The sequence below is a fragment of the Phalacrocorax aristotelis genome, chromosome 3 (genome assembly GCF_949628215.1).
Source record: "Phalacrocorax aristotelis chromosome 3, bGulAri2.1, whole genome shotgun sequence".
Classification (NCBI taxonomy): Eukaryota; Metazoa; Chordata; class Aves; order Suliformes; family Phalacrocoracidae; genus Phalacrocorax; species Phalacrocorax aristotelis.
Window position 1 is genome coordinate 116,174,014 of NC_134278.1, and position 16,865 is coordinate 116,190,878.

Sequence of the window (16,865 nt, forward strand, 5' to 3'; positions counted from 1 at the left end):
GCGCCGCCGCCCCGCCCCGCCCCGCCCCGCCCCTCCCCCCCTCCCCTCCCCTCCCCCCGGGAGCCGTAAGCCCCCGCACGGGGCATGTCGGGAGTTGTAGTTCTGGAGGGGGCGGAGTTACCCATGCGCATGCGCATTCCCCGCTAGCGCCTTCCCCTGGCACATGCGCAGAGCCGCTGTGGTGTCGCGCGTGCGCCGCGTGCTGGCTGACACCCCCCCTCCCCCCCTCCTCTCGCCCGCCGGTGGCCGGTGGCGCGGGCCCGCCGCCACTGCCATGTCCGCCGAACAGGTGAGCGGCCTCTGCGAGCAGCTGGTGAAGGCGGTGACGGTGATCATGGACCCGGCCTCCACGCAGCGGTACCGCCTGGAGGCGCTCAAGGTACCTGGCTGGGGAGGGCAGGGGAGGCGCCGGGCTCCGGCCACGCGGGTGCCCCGTCCTGCACCGCCTCGGGGCCCGCTCGGAGTGGGCGGTAGGAGGGGGACACTGGAGCGGCCCCGGGCAGCCCCCGGAGCGCTGGGAGTTGTCAGCAGGCGGGGGACGGCGGCGAGGGCTGCGCCTGCGCGGCGCTGAGGGGTCGGGTGCCCCCACCCCCCCGGTGTGCTGCCTGAGGAGTCGGGGCGGTCCCCCCCTCCCCCGCCCCGTTACCGGCCGCCCCGTGCTCGTTCCCGTGTTTTAACTGTGTGAGCTTGTCCCCGGTCCTTTCCCAGTTCTGCGAGGAGTTCAAGGAGAAGTGTCCGATCTGCGTGCCCTGCGGGCTGAAGCTGGCGGAGAAGACGCAGACGGCCATCGTCCGGCACTTCGGCCTGCAGATCCTGGAGCATGTGGTCAAGTAAGGCCCCTCGTCCCGCCGCCCGCGCCCCTGCGCCAGGGAGGGCTGCCAGCACGCTGCCACGCAGCCACCAGCGTGGGCTCTGTGCTGGTTCCGGCGCCTCCTGCTTCAGGGAGGCACTTTCAGGACGCAGAATGTCTGTTCTGCAGCAGAGGACGGTTGCTGTCCTGCTCTGTTCCTTTTCTCCTCTGTAAACGAAGGAGAGGAAGGGGAGCCAGGTTGGGAAGGTTAATTCAGCAAGCTGTAAGACACATTGTCATCGCAAGGTGTAAATAAGTATGCAGGGTTATCAGCACGGCTCTGCAGCATTCTCTGTCATTAGTCTCATCCTAAAAAAGAGGCTTTGTATTAGTTCAGTTGTGAGGTTCCCCTCTCTGCCCCCTCTACAGACCTGGTGCTTTGTGCTTTTGCTGCTGCTTCCCATGTCTGTTGACTTTAGTGGTGTATGCCTGTTTGCTAGCTGCAGTTTTAACTCAGCCTTTTCATTAAGGGATTGGGCACTGGCAGAGTCTGCAGTGTCTCTCTCTAGTTTAGGTGAAGAAGTGATGGTTCATTGACAATCAAGTCAGAGATCTTTATAAATGTTTTGACTTGGTGTCCTTTTTGTTTCTCGCTCTCTTTTTTTTAACCTCTTTCAAACAGGTTCCGCTGGAACAATATGCCTCGCCTTGAAAAAGTTTATCTAAAGAACAACGTCATGGGCCTCATATCCAATGTGAGTACCCCAAGCTGTTCTCTGAAACAGGATTTTCTCATTTGGAGATAGAAAGTGGGAGTGAAAGGAAGAAAAGACTCCAGTTAATCAGCACAGATGAGCTGAACTCAATTCTGCATTTATTACTTTCTCTTTGTGCATCCCTGGTTGTTCCAGTGCTTTTGTCTGTCTTGTAGTCAGGTCAATAACCATGTCACCTCACATGGCAGGAGGTTGGCAGGCTTTTATAACATAGAAAAGGTACTTTTTCTTTTCCTGGGAGAAATTCAGTAGATATGAATGTTCTTATTCTTTGCAAGAATACAAAAGTCGTTAGCTTAGCAGTGTTTTCTCTGTCATTCTGATTGCTCTCATGACTGAGTGACCTTCTTTTGAGGAAAATCCTTTTCGTTCCCAGAGTTCTCTAGCTGTGGGTGCTTGGGAAGGTAGGAGTGTCATCCAGGATAGCTGGGTTGAAGAGCTGACCAATGTTGTGTTTTGTTTTGTTTTTTTGTTTTTATTTTGTGTAGGTTAGAACATTTGCAACTGCTGTGCTTCCTAGGTCAGAATTATGTGTCTGATGTTTGCTGGTTTGTATAACTCTGCTCCTGTTCTGTCATAGGGTACTCAGAGTATTCTGGAGGAGGAAAGTCACATTAAGGATGTTCTGTCTCGCATTGTGGTGGAGATGATCAAGCGCGAATGGCCTCAGCACTGGCCTGACATGCTAAAGGAGCTGGATACCCTCTCCAAGCAAGGGGTAGGAAACAAACCTGTCTGTTCTCTTCTGCTTGCTCATAGGATGGGTTTCAGTTTTCCATTGTCCTGAGGAAAGCCTAACTCACTCATGGTCAGGTGAGACGGGCTGATGATGGGTTCAGAAATCCCTGTAAGATGAAGTTATTCTAGGAGATTATTTTAGCAGAGAGAGGACCATCCTCCTGTCTTGTTTTCCCTGGGTGTGACTTGTATCTTCATGCATGCTCGCTTTCTCGCTACATCTCTGAGCTAGTCTCTAGAGATTTGAACATTTGAACTATGCTGATGGACTGTATTTCATTTTGGGACATCAGGAAACTCAGACGGAGCTGGTGATGTTCATCCTCCTACGTTTGGCAGAAGACGTGGTGACTTTTCAAACTCTGCCTACCCAGCGTCGACGAGATATCCAGCAAACCCTCACCCAGAACATGGAGAAGATCTTCAGCTTCCTACTAACTACCCTTCAGCAGAATGTCAACAAGTACAGACGCATGGTAAGAGTCTCCTTTCCTTGGGTTCAGTCAGTGCTGGGGGCGTTTAGGAGTTGGGATACAACTTGCAAGGTGTTGAGGAAGCAAGTGCAGAAACTGTCTGAAATCCATTGCTGTGAGGTAGGGATCTGCTGTGGCCTGGGAGGCCAGTGCTGATCAGAGAAACTGAACACACAGGGTTGACAGGGTTAGTGTTGAGAGTTTGGATTTGCTAGTGTAAATGGCTTGAGTGGATGGGTCCTCATTCATATTGTTGGAATGCTCCACTGACACTAGGGGTGTATAGCTTAGCTAAACGAAGGTGTGGTTGTGGCAGAAACCAGGTAGATTTGGGCTAGTTTGTGTAACATGCAGTGGTAAAGAGATGCTGTCCAGGATTGCATCTCCTCTTGTGCTGCAGTGGTGTCTTTGTGGTGAGGCACCAAAATGCACAAGTTTTTGATGTCTCAGCATTGCATCTGGGCCACTCTGGTCCTTTTCTCCGAGAGCTCAGGTCAGGAAGCCCTTTTTTGTTAAGTTGTGGTGAGGAATACTCTTTCTTTTTGTGTAAAGAGACTTCTTTCCTGAATTCTTACCTAGAGTCAGAGATGTGCAGGTTAGCCAAGATGGATGGTGAAGGCAAGTCTCTACCCCAGTCTGTTCCTGTGAGAAGGAAGTGGATTTGAGAGCGAAGCACAATTGAGGAAGCAATGTGGAAATAAGTTGCTTAGGTGTATCTCCTGTTCTTTTTTTTCCTGTGAATTAAAATCCAGAGTTACACTAAATGTGAAGCTGGGAGGCAATGAAAAACCCTCTCCTACCTGACTTCTGTTCATTTTCCTGATGCACTGACAGGCTGAACAAACCCACCTGTAGAGCAGACAGTTCTCTGTGCAGTTCATGGTGGTGGGTGGGACACCCTGGTGCATTTTGTAGTCTGGTTGAAATGCATTTCCAGGTAAGGTTTGAATTGCAGTGCTTGAGGCTCTGAAGTGTGGCTGCTTCTGCTAACGGTGGAATCTTTCTGATTGGCAAGGTTGGAGCACCCCAGGAACAAGAAGCCCTCACCATTCCACAGGTTAGCAGATCTTTGGGATGTTTGCGCACAGGGTAAATTCTGAGGGTTGGGTGTTCAGTTACCTGTCTGCACACTGAGAGTGGGGGAGATGACGGATAGTTCTCCAAGACTGTAATAATCTGCAGTGCTTATAAGTATGCAGTTCTGGTATGGTGGCTCGGTTGTTAAATGTTTGGGACACAACCAGAAGGACTTGAAATCACTGCACTGAATACACTGATGGACAGAGTTTCCAAACCAAAACCTTGCAGCAGAAAGAAATGCTTGTGGTGTCTTTGCATCTGAAAAACAAATCAAACCTAAGTGTCTGAGGGACTTGTTTGCGTTAGTCAAACAGATGGGGCAAGCAGTGCATTGCTGCTGTTAAGTGTTTGGAACTGGGAGTCAGGCTGTAAGCTCTTGCCCCAGCTCTCTCTCCAGCTGCCTTTCTGACTGTGGACAAATCACTTACCCTTTCAGACATAAAAGCCACCAGCATCTTTCAGAGTCTGGCTTTTGGGATGTAAGATGCTCTGAATGGTCAAAAGTTTTATCCCTGGAAGCTTCCAGGAAGCACCAAAATGCCTTTCCTTCTTGTGTCTCCCTGGTGCCTGCTGACTGGAGTGCCATCTTTTGGATGAGAAGGAAATTGTGGCTTAACCTGCAATTCAAAGTGCTGTTTTCATACCTGCCAGGGAGCTGTGGAGATGGTTATGATGGCTGCAGCAATGTCCGAGCAGGAGACTGTGTTGCAGCCTCTGGCACTAGGGAGATGTTCTGTGAAGCTGCTTCTGCCTGTGTTCTTGAGAATAAGCCTGTCCAGCAGTGGCTGGGTAGAAGTGTGTGCTGTAGCTGCTCACTTACCATCTCTTATTTTCTTTTTCAGAAGGCCGATCTGGCTCAGGAGCCAAAGGTGAGTGGAGCTATGCAGCAGTTAGTGCATTAGTCATTCTTAAGACCAAGATTACTTAGAACCAGACTTCTCCAAGTCTTTGGAGTCTGTTACCTGCAATTCCCACTTATGGATGGGTTTGTTCACCCATGATACAAATTTCCAGAGAAGAGAGAAGTGAGGCACAAGTAAAGGAATGCCCAGGCCTTCACTGATATCCTTAGTGTGGGGACACTTGGACCCTTCTGCTACTACCTCACTCTCAGGGCGGTTCCTGATACTGTTCTCTCAGGGAGTGGACAGCTTTAGGTAGGAATTGGTGTTTCTCTCTGACTCTGACCTCTTGTCTCCTCTCTGTTCATAGGCCCAGGCAAACTGCCGCGTGGGGATAGCAGCGCTTAACACCTTGGCTGGCTACATTGACTGGGTGGCCCTTAGTCACATCACAGCAGATAACTGCAAGCTCTTGGAGATGTTGTGTCTGCTTCTAAATGAACCTGAGCTCCAGATAGGAGCAGCAGAGTGTCTCCTGATTGCTGTCAGCAGGAAAGTGAGTGCTTCCTCCTTAGCTCCTCTGGCTCCCCTTTGTTTTCTTCCTATTATCCTAAGTGATTCTTCAGACTGAGCGATTGTATCTTTGCCCTTCTATTTAAGAAACAAAACTCAAATTTGGCTGCGTATGCTAATAATATTTAGCATGAATGTCATGCCAGCGCAATATATACAGCCACTGTTGGAACCCTCTCCAACTTCTCTGCTCATATCTCCTTGCAGTTTTGAAGTTGGTGCTCTCCATTAAGTTTTTTCCCCCCACTTCCTACAACTGTGAAGTGGGAAATACTGTCACCAGCTGTGTCATCTGGCAGCTCAGAACAATCACAGCAGGATCTGAACAGGTGATTTGACCCATAGGTTCACAAGCAGCTTAGTGTCAAGGCTGAGTGTTTATCAGCTGCCTTTACATAACTAGCCAGTCTTCAGTGAAGAAGAGTTCATGTCTCGGGTTCAGTTTTTCATTTTAAAGTTTCTGTGGTGGGATTGCGTGGGGAAATTCCTTGAGATCAGGAATACCTTAGATTTTTTGGCCAGTTTTTACTGAAATAATTTGTGACTATAAGCCCCTCCCTAGATGGAATGACAGCTGGAGATCTCCTAATTTCACTTGCAGATGGGAATAAATAGTTATGTTCTAATTGAGGCGTTTGGTTTATTTTACACATAGGGTAAGCTGGAGGATCGGAAGCCTCTGATGGTCTTGTTTGGAGACGTTGCCATGCACTACATTCTCTCTGCTGCCCAGTGAGTACCATCCTGCTGCTGTAATTTCACACAAAATTGCATACAAATGGCTTTAGAGATGTGATTTGTGGAAGATATTGCTTACCAACTGCAGGAAGCTGGGACTTGGCTAGGAGAGAAGAAAACCATCATTTTCTTTTGCAAAACGTGAAAAATTGCAAGTTTTTTCAAATCCCGTAAGTGAAGGACAAAGTGGTGTAAATATCACAGCTTCCCCAGCTTTCTCTTTTAGCCTGAAACTGATGAGGAGGGACTCTTTCAGAGAGGCAATTTCAGAGATTTTAGATGCCAATAAAGCAGTGCTTCTTGATAATAGCAAAGAAAATCCCACTGCAGTAAAGTCAAATTACTCTAGTCCTCTTTTTATCTACAAGATAGATAGCACTTTGCCTGCTACCTACAGCGTGAGTAACTGTGATCCTGTTTTTCCCCCTCCCCTCGTTCCCAGGACGGCAGATGGAGAAGGCCTGGTGGAGAAGCACTATGTTTTCTTGAAGAGACTTTGCCAAGTTTTGTGTGCATTGGGCAGCCAGCTGTGTGCGTTGCTAGTAAGTCTCTACTTGTACCAGCAGCAATCCTGGCAAGGCTAGTTTTTAGGGCTGGAGGTGAGGCACCTCTGATCTAAGGTGGGACCAGGGTTCTGTCTGCACATTTGGTATACATAGGGATCTACCCATGCATTTGGTAGGGGCAGAAATGGCTCTGCATACAAGTGGGATAACTATCCTGCTAAGTCATAGGAATGTAGAATGGAGGGACCTTGACTGATTCCAAGCCTCTACTGGCATCAGAAATCATCTCCTATAACCTCTGTAAAATGCTAACGCTTTACTGAAAGTTAGTCAAGTTTCTTGCTGTCTCTACTGCTACAGAAAAACTACTCCAGGAAGTTGCTGCTATGTTGGAAGCCTTTTCATTTTCCCTGTTAAAAATAAAGAGTATACTTGTTTGTTCTTCTACCAAGTTTCTCTCAAGATGAAGGAGGAAGCAGGTTTTGTTCCTGCTGTTCATGTTCCCGATGCTTTGTGTCAATGTTGAGATAAAGATGCATCCTGATACTTCGCATGCCATGCTGGCTGCAGAATTCCTGCTCCCTCCTTTCAGCACAGTGCTCTTACAGTAAGGAAGGCAGGCACATTGAGAGATGATGTTCATGGGGAGACTGAGGCAGCCAGCCTGTGTAAGTGATAAAGCAGAGTAAATTCTCACAGGGAGGGAAAGGAAAAAAAAAAACCAACCCGTGAGAATTTATCCCTAAAAATAATGGACAGCAAACAAAGGGTGTGTTATTACTTTCAGTGACTTCCCTTGCTGTTAGGCAGTGGGAGCTGTTAGTCAGTAATGAAGTAAAGAGTCGGGGATTTGAGTCCTTTCATCCAGTTATACTCGGGAGAGGCAGCACTGAGCTGTGCAGCTCCAGAACAGGGATCTTGAGGGCCTCGGGTCATATTTTGGTTAGTGAGGAGCAGCAAAACCTTGAATTTATGGCTCTGGGTAAAACTGGATTTTCCCGACAAACTTCCCAGAAAGTTATTGATAAGAGATGTCCATATGTTAAATGCAGGAAACACCTGGAGGAATGGGAGTGAAATCATTTGGGTGTATTTGCTTGTGACGTTCTGCAGTTGAGAACTGCTCCACCTGGGTACTGCTGGGTGGGCTTGACCCAGTAGGAGTAAAATTGTGACTCAGTGGCAGCAGCGCCAGCAGTCATGAATTTGGTTTTAACGGAACTCCAGTATCTGAGAAGTCACTCTTTTCTATTGAATGAGGGTGTTGCTGTTTCCAGCCCCCCAGGGGTGGTCAGCAGAACTTGCTACTCTTCAGGCTAAACTGCTTTCATTAAAAATCACAGTTGTCCGTGTTTTTCTCTCTGCTCCTTTATAGTCTGTGGCCTTGGATGTAGTGCTCCTGTTTTACCCAGAGACATACCACCTGTGAGCTCAGCATGACATACAGTTAGTATTTTGTCTGAAATTGTTTGTCTTCCTACTAGGGCTCAGATTCTGATGTGGAAACACCAGCCAACTTTGGAAAATACCTTGACTCGTTTTTAGCCTTCACAACCCATCCCAGCCAGGTATGTAAAGGGCTGAAAGTCTCATGTATGTCTATGTAAGAACGTGTGAACACATAGTTGAACTAACCTATAGAAGACTGCAGAACTTGAGCTGCCAAATATTGTTTTCCAGGCTCTCCATTTCAGCTGAAGACCTGGAAGGCAGAGTGTTTTTTCCTCCATTACCACTCCATTAGGAACAGCGCCTGACACAGAGGTGCTGAGTAGAAAGTGCAGAATTTGCAATCAGTCCTATTACTTACTTGAGATCTTTGGCGTTCTGGAATTTTGGGTTGAGCCTGGAAGGTGCCTTGGACTCAAGTAAATCATAAGTGTAATTTGCTGTTGCCTTACGAAAGCAACACTTAATGCTAGCAGTGGAGATTCCAGCACTGAAAGCCTTTTGTGTTTCCCTCTTTTCCCTCTTCCTCCCCCAGTTTCTGAGGTCTTCCACCCAGATCACATGGGGAGCCCTCTTTCGGCATGAAGTTCTGTCTCACGACCCCTTGTTGCTGGCTATGATTCCCAAGTATCTCCGTGCATCTATGACCAACCTAGTAAAGGTATGTGGGGACTGTGGCCAGATAGGTGTGAGAAGGTGCCTAGGTGAACATGGCCTGTGGATCATGGGAGAGAAACTACATTTTAATTGTGTCTGCCACAGACATGATCTCCAGGCCGCTTAGCACACAGCTCTATCTCAGCATTTTGCTGTCTGCTACTTGCCTTCAGTCTTCATCTCCTTGAAGCTGGTGTTAGCTATGAGGGGTGACTTCTCTTCCTTCCTGACCTTGTTCACTCTCTCCAGGTGGGCTTTCCCTCTAAAACAGACAGTGCCAGTTGTGAATACTCCCGCTTTGATTTTGACAGTGATGAGGACTTCAACGCCTTCTTCAACTGTAAGTTGCCATTGGCCTGTGTGGAAGCTGTTATCTGTGCTTTTCCTCTTACTTTCTGTTGGTGGCTGAGCTTAGAGCCTACCACGTTGGCTTGGCAGCTTCCATGTGTCTTGACTCTTTCATTCTGGATCTTGGAGTAAAATTTAGGATTTTCCTGTGTCAGCTCGGGTGTTTCATTTTACTTACTCTTTGATACTATTTTGTTTGCTGGCCAGATAGGTGGCCTAGTAGCCTTTGCTACCTAGTGTCAATGAAAATGTGCCTCTTGGTCACCTAGAGGAGGAAATTAAACAGCTCAGGTTAGGAAAGGAAGGCAGCTTATGAAAGAGTTAAAATGTCATTCCAGAAAGAAAATCTGTCTTGGCCCTGCTAACATGCTTCTGGTTCAGTACCAATAGCTAGAGCTGAGCAAGGAAAATAGCCAAATTTAATCGTGATCTTAAATAAGCAAACAGGGAACCCTGGGTATTTTTTTTTTTTTTTGTATTTTACTTCCCAAAACCGGGGTTGCTTCTCACTGGTTGGTATGGTTGGGTACTCACTTTGTGGTTGGGACAATATACCTAATAAATTACTTAAATTCTTACTTCTTACATTTATGTTTGAAGACTTGAAGTGATGCATTTTTTTATTGCTTATTAGATAGTATATTTTTTATGTATGGCAATATATCTATTTGGGTGGAAATCAAACAGTAGCTAAATGCATAAAGCCAGAATTTGAAGTAGTTTTAGGGAGTTAAACAATATTGAAGGTATTGCATATGTAAGAAAATAAAACGGACTTGAAACACAAAATAAAATTACTTGATAAAAACCAGCTTTTTTAAACAATGCAAGTTGCATCTGTAGTCAGCAGAGCTGATTCTTCTGTGTGGTCATGTACTTGAATATTTTGAACAAGGAAATTCCTGTTCTGTACTTTGTCTTTCTTATCTTTGAAATTGAAAACAAGACTTCTTTGGGTGTTTTGAGTTTGCATTAGCTTGTCAGCCTAGAATCTGAACTGGGTTGTGTTAAATAACCTAGAAAAAGTGTTTAGCTGAAGGAAGTGGTAGTTATCTAATGCTGTTTTTTTATCTCAGTATCTCAAGGTGCTTTCTAAGCAGCAAACAGGTATAGTTTGCAGAATTTTTTCATGAAAAATAGGGGCTTAATTGTAGTAAATCTGGGTTTAGCATAGGTTTTCAGAACTCATATTGCATTTTAATTGCACTTCTTTTTGTGTTAATCCATCATTTTTTAGTCCATTTAAATCTCTTCCAAAAATTGCCCATCCTGTTACACCTGGTTTACTGACCGTATATCTGACCCTACTGCACAGCTATTGTCAGAGCAAGAGTCCATAATGTTCCCAGGTCTGCAAAGCTGCAGGTGGGCTTTGAGGAAAGGAGCATTTGTAGCATCAGCATATTGCATGGTGTCTGATTTTTAAACTGCAGCTTTCCGAGCCCAGCAAGGAGAGGTGATGAGGATGGCTTGTCGTCTGGACCCTCGAACTGGCTTCCAAATGGCTGGTGAATGGCTGAAGTACCAGCTCACAGCTCCTGTTGATACTGGACCTATGAACTGTAAGTTACCTGAAAAAAAAAAAAGGGATGTGGGATTTGGTTTTTAATTCAAGCCAAGAAGAAACTTCGTTGCCTCATTTTTCTTTCGGTTTTGTTTTGTTTTGTTTCGTGTGTGTTTTGGGGTTTTTTTTTGTTTTATTTTAAGTGGGAGCCAAGACTCAACACTAGGCTTTCAGGCTTTCATGGTCTTTGCAAATTAAAATCAAAATAAAATCAAACCCACTCCACCCCAAATTTAACCCTTTGCAGTCTACCTATGGAATAACTAATGTAAAGCCCCTGGCTGCTCCTCCTTGCCCAATCTCTCACAGAACAGATGCAGCTGTTCCTCTGATACAATTCTACAATTATTTGGGCCTTGTTATCTCAGTAACATATTCTTTTTGTCCGGGGAAGTTCTTCCTGTCTGGCAAATCCCTTTGTCAAGTCACCTTGCTTTCCTCCTGTGAAGGAAGGCCACTTGGTGCTCTGCAAAGTCACACTGAGGGCAATCTTGCCTGCAGTGCTGACTCTGGGCATGTGATCTCCCTCCTTTCCTTTCCCTTCCATGATTTGTTGGTGTTGCTCTGTATAGTATCTCAAAGGTCAGACTTGAGTCTCAGGAGCCTTCACGTGAATGAGGCAGATCACACAGGGTTACGTTAGTTGCTGCCAGTGCATCCCTGCCAGGCATCTGCAGGGACCAAAGTACTTGTGAGTGCAAAGATTTTGCAACATGGGAGCTTATCACCCTGGTGGCGTGCATGTGGGGAGGAGCATGGTGAGAGCTCCAGTGTTTTCTTCCTTTCAGCTAAGACAGGCGAAGGTCTCTGCTCCATCTTCTCTCCATCCTTTGTGCAGTGGGATGCCATGACCTTCTTCTCAGAGAGCGTCATCAGCCAGATGTTTCGAACCCTGGATAAAGATGTATGTGTACCAGATGCTCTTGCTTGCTCTCCTGGCTTGTTCTGGGTGGACATGAGTGGGTTCTTTTAGCTATGTTGTCCTTGAAAAGTTTTTAGTAACTGGTTACCTCCATGAAAAGCCCAGGTTGTTTGGTGAGTCATTCTCATGAGGTGTAGTGACCCTTCTTTAGATGGAACCAAACTCATACTGGCTTACTCTGTCGGACATGTCTTGGTTCTGGAAGCTATGCTGTGAAAGTCAGAGGTATAGCTCAGGTGGCATGCTTTAACATAATGTCTTGCTAAAGGAGAAGAGGACTGCTTAAGTGGACATTTCCAAAGTTTATTCTTTTTAATCATCACCTGATCAGTTGGGGTTTTTTTCTGTTTTTAACTTTTAAATAAATGAGAGAAAGTCATGCTCAGGGAGTAGATCAGAAGCAATTTCCCTCTGCTTTTTGTTCAACAGCAGACAAATCAGAAGGAAAGCATTTTTTTTCCTCAGTCTGATGTAGACTGATTTTTTTTTTTTATTAGATTGGGTTGATATAGTTGGTTAAGCATGGAATCAATTGGACAGAGTCAGAAGAAGAATTGGGAGCCAAACTGAGAGAGAGGAAAATTGCTGTTCCCAGAGGTGCAAACAATAGTATGGGAACTTGAGATTGACATCTCAAGACTGCCCTATTAACAATGGCAATACTGCTGTGCTTTTTCCCTCAGCAAGTGCACATAGCATGCTGTTAAACTGAGGTTTCTACTGCTTTTCTCTCTGCTTTGAGAACAGCTGTGTTCAGCCAAGAGACCTGATAGGATAGCAGTAACTCCATGGCCTAGCTCTAGGAGTTGTAGGATGTGTGCTACAGGCTGAAATACTGAATGTTGCCTCCTTTTTTCTTCCTTTCTACTTTTCTGCCTCTGTAGGAAATCCCAGTGAATGATGGCATAGATCTGCTGCAGCTTGTCCTTAATTTTGAAACAAAGGATCCTCTTATACTGTCCTGCGTGCTCACCAATGTCTCTGCTCTCTTCCCATTTGTCACTTACCAACCAGAATACCTACCACAAGTACTTTCTAAGGTAGGTACTTGCAGACCCTGCTGAAATCAGGTAGGCTTTTTGTGGTGCAAGACCCTCATACTAAAGTGCAGGAGTTAATCCTCCTGGCATTATTATCAGGAAGGACATCCCTAAAGATGGGAAAAACTGAGACTGAGTCTTGTTCAAGAAGAAACAATGTCAAATAACACAAATTTTGCAGTTCCTAACCTTAAGTCTTAACATTAAGTGCATGCTCTGGCCAGTAAACACCATGTTTTATTTCACAGTCTCGCTGTGCTGATGATTCATCTGTCAACTTAGTCAAGGGTTCTTCACTGACTTTAATGAAAGTGCACCAAAGTCTTATGTTCTATTCCTTGAGCTCAAAACACACACAAGTGCTAGATGTTAACAAATGACATGAGGTTTTGGATTTTTCCTCCCTTTTCTTACAGCTGTTTGCGTCAGTTACCTTTGAAGTTATAGAAGAAAGTAAGGTATGTCTGAATTATTCTCTACTAATAAGCTATAACGGTTGGGTCAAATTATATTCTGTTAGAGAGCATGCTGAGTCTGAAGACTCTGCTTTCTCAAGTATAGTCCTGCTTCTGGAAAGGGCTGGGAACTGATCTGTTCTTGGTTGACATAGCCTGATAAGCTTTGGCTCACAAACTTAGAAGGCCACAGGTGTGGTCTAAGGCCAGTGCACTTAGCCCCAAAGTCTATGTTGGCCTTCCTGAGAGTGAAATCCCTTCAGAAGCTGTGGGTATTCTTCAGTGGTTGGTGTATGTGGCTGTGAAGGATGGCTGTAAAGCTGCTAGCTACTAGGGAGTGCTTGGAATCTTGAAATAGTAAGATCCATGGCATCCCTCTCCTTGAGCACAACTTGTTCGAACACGGGTTTCTTGGGTTGGCTGTTGCTCCAGAGGAAATTTGGTTGCTGCGTCATTGGGATGGGGGTTGTGGAAGTGTTTTTTTGATCTGTACTCAACAGTGCAGAAAACTGTATGTAATGCATTTGTCTCTTGAAGATACCCTGCATTTGTCTGAACTTCTGTTTTGTTGCATTGAAGTTTGTTATGTCTGTCCAGGCTCCTAGAACTCGAGCAGTGAAGAATGTGAGAAGGCATGCATGCTCCTCAATCATAAAGATGTGTCGGGATTACCCTCAGCTTGTCCTGGTATGTAAATTCAACTCTATCATGAAGAGTCTTGCCTCAATTTCAGCTGCATTTTGTGGGATCTTCGGCTTCCTTGGCTACAGCCTCTGTTTTTCTTCCAAGAAACATTCCTGCTGCGCAAATGGCTGTGTGTTATTTCCTGCACCTCCCTTCTTCCCCCTGCCCCTGGAAAGTTTTCTGCCTGAAGATTCGAATTGTGAAGTGATGAGTTAAATGAAAAGGTGATGAGTTAAATGCAAATGGGATGATGAGGAGGATACAAGCAGCACTAGATTCGTTTTATGGGAATGTTTGCTGAATTTCCATTTTGTCACTTGTGGTGGTCTAAAGTGATTCCTTTGCTGAAGACGCTAGCAATGACTCATCTCTGTTCTGTTAGGTAACAAAAGAAAGTCTGTAGGAGCAAGAGGAGAGTATTTGTTTTCTGGATTAGCTTGAGGCTAGAAAAAACAGATACATCTAAAATCCATGAACTTGTGTTTTGTTTGGTTTTGCTGACTTAAACAGCCCGCATGCAGTATGTGTAGCTCTGAACCACTTCCTTTAGTGGTGTTTGTGTGGAGTGGCTCTAGGATTATGGGAGACAGTTTTGGGGGATGCTAATTAAGGTAATTTAGGGCTTCCAGTCTGCATTCTGCAACAGCTACTAGGAACTAGAAGGTTTGTCTTTGTCCCACTCTACTGGTCCTTGAACTTCAGCACTCCCTTTCCCACAGCTAGCCAGACATCCTCACTGGATGAGGCAAGGGCCCAGAGCTGCCCCAAAATATGTTCAGATGACTTTGCTGAAGGGGATGATTACTAATGCTCATATAAAGTTACAGGAAAACATGGTTGTGACTAGGAAAAAACTCAACCATTCCTGTGGAGATAGTGATAACTGTATGAATCGTTATTAACCTACTTGTGAGCAAAGAGGTGGAAGAGTCCTAAGTCTGGTACCTGAGAGCCAAAGAAGTGAGGTACTTTCTGTGAGCAAATAAAAGCAGCAGAACTATTTTGATGTGTGACGCTGCTGTAAGGGATATAACTGCCTGGAAGAGAGAGATTTCCTGTGGTTGTTTCAGTCATTCTGGAGACTGAAGTAAGCTGGATGCAGGATGGTGATAGAGGGTAGGGAAGAAAAGAGGTTCTTTTAGACTGAACTTTCAGAGAAACTTGAGACTGAGAAGATGGCTATGTAGAGAAAAAGTCACTTAGACATGCTCCTCTAGCTTTCCTGCATAGTACAGTGCACGCCACCTCTGCCTCCCCCAGTAGCCCTCCTCCACACAAATGTGTGACGTTCTTCCACTTGGATGTGTTTTCTAGCCAAACTTTGAGATGTTGTACAACCACGTGAAGCAGCTGCTCTCCAATGAGCTACTTCTGACACAGATGGAGAAGTGCGCTCTTATGGAGGCCCTTGTCCTCATCAGCAACCAGTTCAAGGACTATGAGCGGCAGAAGGCTTTCCTGGAGGAGCTCATGGCTCCTGTTGCTGGCTTATGGCTCTCCCCAGAGATGCAGAGGTATGGGTCATTTTTCTGAGCTTTGAGCTGGAGGTGTTGCAGAGGTAATGTCATGCCCAATAAGGAAGTACACAAACCAAATGAGGGTGGTGGGGTGTCTCGCGAACTCCTGTGCTCTGGGCAGTCACTGTGGTAGTAGGTCTTCTGCAGTTCAGAAACTGCCAACTGCGCCTAAATGCTGTTTGTTGAAAATTTCTAGGCAAGAGTTGTTTAAGGTGATAGAGGAATACTTCCCAGCATGTTCAAAGCATTTGCAGAAAATGAGAAATAAAAGATATCTTTGCTGCTCTCCAGGACAAGCGAGGAGGCTGAGCTCCCCTTACTAAGGCTGAGGTGTCCTGCAGCCCTGGGCAGCTGGGCATGCACAAGAGTGTTCCCAGCAGGGCTATCTTCATAAGAGATGCAAAGGTTTTAGGTCCCCATGGCCCAAGAGAACTGGAGGTGTTTGGATAGTGCACACATCTCTCATGCTTTTCATCAGGATCCCATGTACAGTGTGGAGCACTAGCTAGTCTCTCTAGCCTGCTCTGTATTTGTTAAGAAATGTATTGCCAGTGCAAAGGTCTGCTCAGTTCCCTGGTACAAACAATAATCCCCATTGCTGTCTTCTGTTGCTGCCAGAGTCCTCTCTGATCCTGAAGCCTTTATCTCATATGTGGGTGCAGACAACAAAATTGCCGATCCGGTCTTGGAAGATCCTAGTGGCCTGAACCGCTCTAGAGTGAGTACCATTACCAGGAGAGGTGTAATCCTTAGGGAGATGGGACTTGCCTCCTTCCATCCCCCATTTCTGTTGTGGTTACACACAAGATATCTCCTGATTATCTACTTCTTTAGGCTGCAGATCAGTAGTTTTTCAGATAGCAGAATAACAGGCTGGCTTTTGCATCCTTAAGCTACAGTAATGAGCACGCAGGACATGCAAAACCAGATTATTCAGCTGAGTGAAGCACACTATTCCCTACTCCTTGTGTAGCAGAGTTTGGTTTTAGAGAAGCAATTGGTTTACATGATTTTTGGAAATATGATGCAGTGAATCATGCTTTTTGAGCTAGGCAGTATGGAAAGTGTCATGCTGAGACTGCAGCATGGAATAGAATTAAAATTCACATGAGAAGATTTGTGTTGTTTGAGTTGTTAGTGAAATGTCTTCACTTCTTGGACAGGCTGCAAATGGAGTTGCTATCTTTAGGTCTGTAGAAGGCACTGAAATACAGTCCACAGAGCTGTGCTTGTGATTTGCGGCTCATGCAGTTTGACCACTGTGTCATCACAGACCTCTACATCTGCAGATCTGTCACTGAAGATGATGGAACATAGCATGATTGCTTAAGGCATTTTCTTGGCATCAAAGCCACCAGAGTTTGTTCCTATCACCGGATTAGTCTCACTGTAGATGGTTCCCTTTGAGATGGGATGATGATGGGTTTCTCTGAAAACGTATTTATTCAGGTTGCACTCTGGTTAAGAAACACTGTCTCCACGTCTCTTGCTGCAGATAAGCTTTTGTGTGTACACCATCCTGGGAGTTGTGAAACGAGCGCGTTGGCCTGCTGCTCCTGAAGAGGCGAAAGCTGGAGGATTCTTGGTGGGATACATGCCCAGTGGAAGTCCAATCTACCGTAATCCCTGCACTGAGCAGGTCCTGAAGCTTCTTGACAATTTACTTGCTCTTATAAGGTGGGTCAAGTTGACTTGAAATCATTTATGTTGACT

General features: G+C 45.8%; 1 protein-coding gene across 4 annotated transcripts in view; it reads left to right on the forward strand.

Moving 5' to 3' along the window:
- Positions 1 to 198: 198 nt before the first annotated feature.
- Positions 199 to 16,865, forward strand: part of XPO5 (exportin 5) — a 30,383-nt gene continuing 13,716 nt past the window's right edge. The window contains exons 1-21 of one of the 4 annotated variants that reach the window (XM_075089213.1): positions 199 to 379; positions 709 to 830; positions 1,473 to 1,545; positions 2,147 to 2,284; positions 2,598 to 2,780; positions 3,793 to 3,834; positions 4,700 to 4,726; positions 5,070 to 5,255; positions 5,928 to 6,004; positions 6,453 to 6,552; positions 8,001 to 8,084; positions 8,501 to 8,626; positions 8,872 to 8,962; positions 10,404 to 10,532; positions 11,323 to 11,438; positions 12,341 to 12,496; positions 12,913 to 12,954; positions 13,531 to 13,638; positions 14,950 to 15,149; positions 15,771 to 15,870; positions 16,648 to 16,829. In XM_075089213.1, coding sequence (XP_074945314.1) covers positions 275 to 379; positions 709 to 830; positions 1,473 to 1,545; positions 2,147 to 2,284; positions 2,598 to 2,780; positions 3,793 to 3,834; positions 4,700 to 4,726; positions 5,070 to 5,255; positions 5,928 to 6,004; positions 6,453 to 6,552; positions 8,001 to 8,084; positions 8,501 to 8,626; positions 8,872 to 8,962; positions 10,404 to 10,532; positions 11,323 to 11,438; positions 12,341 to 12,496; positions 12,913 to 12,954; positions 13,531 to 13,638; positions 14,950 to 15,149; positions 15,771 to 15,870; positions 16,648 to 16,829 — 2,387 coding nt within the window. In that variant the 5' untranslated portion in view covers positions 199 to 274. The remainder of the gene's footprint in view (positions 380 to 708; positions 831 to 1,472; positions 1,546 to 2,146; positions 2,285 to 2,597; positions 2,781 to 3,792; positions 3,835 to 4,699; positions 4,727 to 5,069; positions 5,256 to 5,927; positions 6,005 to 6,452; positions 6,553 to 8,000; positions 8,085 to 8,500; positions 8,627 to 8,871; positions 8,963 to 10,403; positions 10,533 to 11,322; positions 11,439 to 12,340; positions 12,497 to 12,912; positions 12,955 to 13,530; positions 13,639 to 14,949; positions 15,150 to 15,770; positions 15,871 to 16,647; positions 16,830 to 16,865) is intronic. The other 3 variants (XM_075089214.1, XM_075089215.1, XM_075089216.1) reach the window with 3 other exon arrangements.